This window comes from Histoplasma capsulatum, genomic scaffold (assembly GCF_000149585.1).
Source record: "Histoplasma capsulatum NAm1 scaffold_8 genomic scaffold, whole genome shotgun sequence".
NCBI lineage: Eukaryota > Fungi > Ascomycota > Eurotiomycetes > Onygenales > Ajellomycetaceae > Histoplasma > Histoplasma mississippiense.
The window spans coordinates 61,364-64,286 of record NW_001813975.1 but is presented as its reverse complement, the minus strand read 5'-3'; the positions used below and the strand labels follow the sequence as shown (position 1 = coordinate 64,286).

Genomic DNA, 2,923 nt, shown 5'->3' with positions numbered 1-2,923 from the left:
AATTCTATTCAAAGTCAGTTAGCAACCCCTTCCCAATAAGCACAGCGATTACTTACATTTTTTCTTCAAATATCACTCTCAGAGATGAGGGAAGGAATCTTTTAATAGCTTATCAAAATCAAGATTTACTCAAAAGTTCTGATCTTTTATATTTTTTATGAAATCATATATTCTATGATTCTATTTACTTCTGTGTTATCAACTATGATTTCTATTTACTTCTATAAGTTTTTTGTTATCAGTGAAACAACAAAGGTTCACTGTCATTTGTTACCATGAATTATCTACAATTACTCTACAATTTTTTGGCCCGCCGGGACAGCGGCATTTTCAGAGGAGGCAGTTGTAAGAAACCCACACTAAGATGCCAGTGCTAGGCTGGAATTAGCAATAGCTTTAAAGATATGATATTGCTGAATATAGCACCACCAACATCATATCAGATTTGAAATCAAAGTATTATTTTACCACTTGCATCATACTACACCATCTACATCATAGCAAGTTCAATCTGCTTACAATACTGTGTGTATATAACTAGCAGCTGATTCAATTTTCTAAAGATCAGCAGATCATTCTGTTATAATCTGATCTTTACATTCTACACTTTCAATATCTAACTACTTGATCTGAATTCTCTTCAATATATCACTGTATTATCTTCTACTGCTTGATTCTCGTAGAGTCCTAAGAATCAACTGAAATATAAGCAGTCATTTTCAACATCGCTGCTTACGAGCAGCTTGGTCTTGAATGAAGCACAGAATGATGAAAAAGAGGGCTTATAAAAACTGTATAGAAGCAGTTAAAATATGAGAGTAAATATGAAAAAATCTGCTGTAAAAAAAAATACAGACATAAATTGAGTGGATTTCTGTACATATTCAAAAGATTATAAAGTTAGAAGATGGCAATGAGTATAGAGAAGGAAGGCAATATGAGCAGATGAAGAAATAGAATACTCAATTGATTATACAGAGTGATGAATTGACAAACAGATTCCATATTAAATGGCAGACAGATTCCACATTAAAAAGAATGGCATATTGGCAGGCAAATTACATATTAAAAAGAGGGGCAGATTCTGTGTTGAGTGGCAGTGGAGACAATGGAAAAATCAAGATCTGAATATTCAGTATAAAATACAGTGGGAATTTCCGCCAAGATTTGTGGCGCTATCTAGCTGTCTTTTTGCCGGCGCAATTCTTTTAATAGCGCCCTCCGTACTCCGTAGCAACTTTTGTTTTCTGAAACCTAACCCATTTTCGTGGTTGGGGCTAGCGACAATTATTTTTAACTCAATTAGCCCTAGCAAAACAAACCACCTGCAGCAAGGCGTAAAACTCTCCCGCGCCCGCGTGCCGACGGCCTTGAGCTGATCTACCAGGTGGGGACTGTGGTGCCGCCATCGCCAGCATTCATCCAGCTCGGAGTGCCCTCTGGGAACGCCCCATCATCTTTCCGGGATCCGCCCATATCATCATATCCTGGGTTATTGCCGAAGCCGTAGTCGCCAAAACCATCACCTGCATTTTCTCCTTCCACTGGCTTGGGGCAGCGCCGGACGGTATGGCCCACTGTCATAGTCATAGTTAACCCAGATCCAACAACATCAGTGGAATGCAGCGCCAAAATGGAACGGGTAAAATGTCCAAGTGCTCTCTTCCTGACTTACTCTCTTTGCAATTGTTGCATTGAACTTTAGTCCAATCCTTCTTTTTGGTGCAGTCGCGAGAGTAATGGCCGACTACCGCGAAAAATGCTTGTTAGATTGAACATGTACCCTCTATTCGTTGAGACGATTTCCCTCACCTTCTTCACAGTTACGACAGGTGACGGTGTCCAAATTACGCGGCTTATCGCATTCCTTAGAAATGTGGCCCTCCTCACTGCAGAAATGCATGTTAGTCAATAGTCTTGTCCCCATTTCAGGGGAAGGCATTTTGGGATGTAAAGACAAACCCGCAATTGCGACAAGCCCTGGATCCACCACCCTGAGGGCAATCCTTGGCAAAATGGCCAACTATCGAAGACTGTCAGACATTTCCTTAAGTGATTTGGTGGGCACTATGCTTGCCTTCGTGGCACTTTTTACATTCTACTCCCTCAGCTGAACGCGGTTCCGTACAATCGGACGAACGATGGCCAGGTTGCCTAGAAGAATATTGGTTACCGGGCTTCCTTTGAATCGTCAAAGCCGGCTCTACCTTACCCGCAGTTACGACAGCTAAACTTGTCAATCCGCTTCTCTGTACAATCGCGAGCACGATGTCCCATTCCGTTACAATTCACACACTTAACCTCCACCTTCTCGACAACCGAACGCTCGTCCGGACATGCACGCGATCCATGTCCCATTTCTTGCAAAACGTGTAGTCAGCTTTGTGTCTTGATAAACTGACATTAGTAAAACAAAAGAACTTACGGCCACAGTTGACGCATTTCGGAATTTGGCGATCCAGCGGGATGCCAGCATCAGCAAGGCGCTTCAAATTTTCTTCAGAGGATTGTGGCCAGCGCTCTTTGAGGTTAGGACGCTGTGGTTTATCACCGAAGTAATAGCCGACAACGAACTTGCAGTTCAGCTTTCCCTGAAGGTTAATCAGAGTGTGGCAATCGGCGATTTCCTTGTCCTATATATCCCAATCATTAACTTTTCAATGCGTTAAATAGCCTGCCCGATTTTTTGGCAATCTTACGAGGCCAATGAGATACACTTTGAAGTTCTCTTCGCGCATCTTTCTCTCAATTTCGTCGAACGTTGCCATCGGAACTGCCTTGGAGTATATTTTTATACCCTATGGCCCCAAATGTCAGTAATGATGAAGCTGAGATAGATACAAAGGGGTTCTACATCACGGAAGTCCTCAAGATCCTATTTGGCGTCGCTGGCCTTCTTAAGAATCGCCCATGCTCATCTGGA

General features: G+C 42.1%; 1 protein-coding gene across 1 annotated transcript; it reads right to left on the bottom strand.

The window, feature by feature from the left end:
* Window positions 1-1,380: 1,380 nt before the first annotated feature.
* On the bottom strand, window positions 1,381-2,738 carry HCAG_07026 (predicted protein; the record flags this gene model as incomplete). The annotated part of the gene is made up of 6 exons (XM_001537554.1): window positions 1,381-1,577; window positions 1,676-1,762; window positions 1,813-1,889; window positions 2,213-2,360; window positions 2,426-2,633; window positions 2,700-2,738. 6 exons carry the CDS (start codon window positions 2,736-2,738, stop codon window positions 1,381-1,383), a joined length of 756 nt encoding a protein of 251 aa, XP_001537604.1.
* Between the last annotated feature and the right edge of the window lie 185 nt (window positions 2,739-2,923).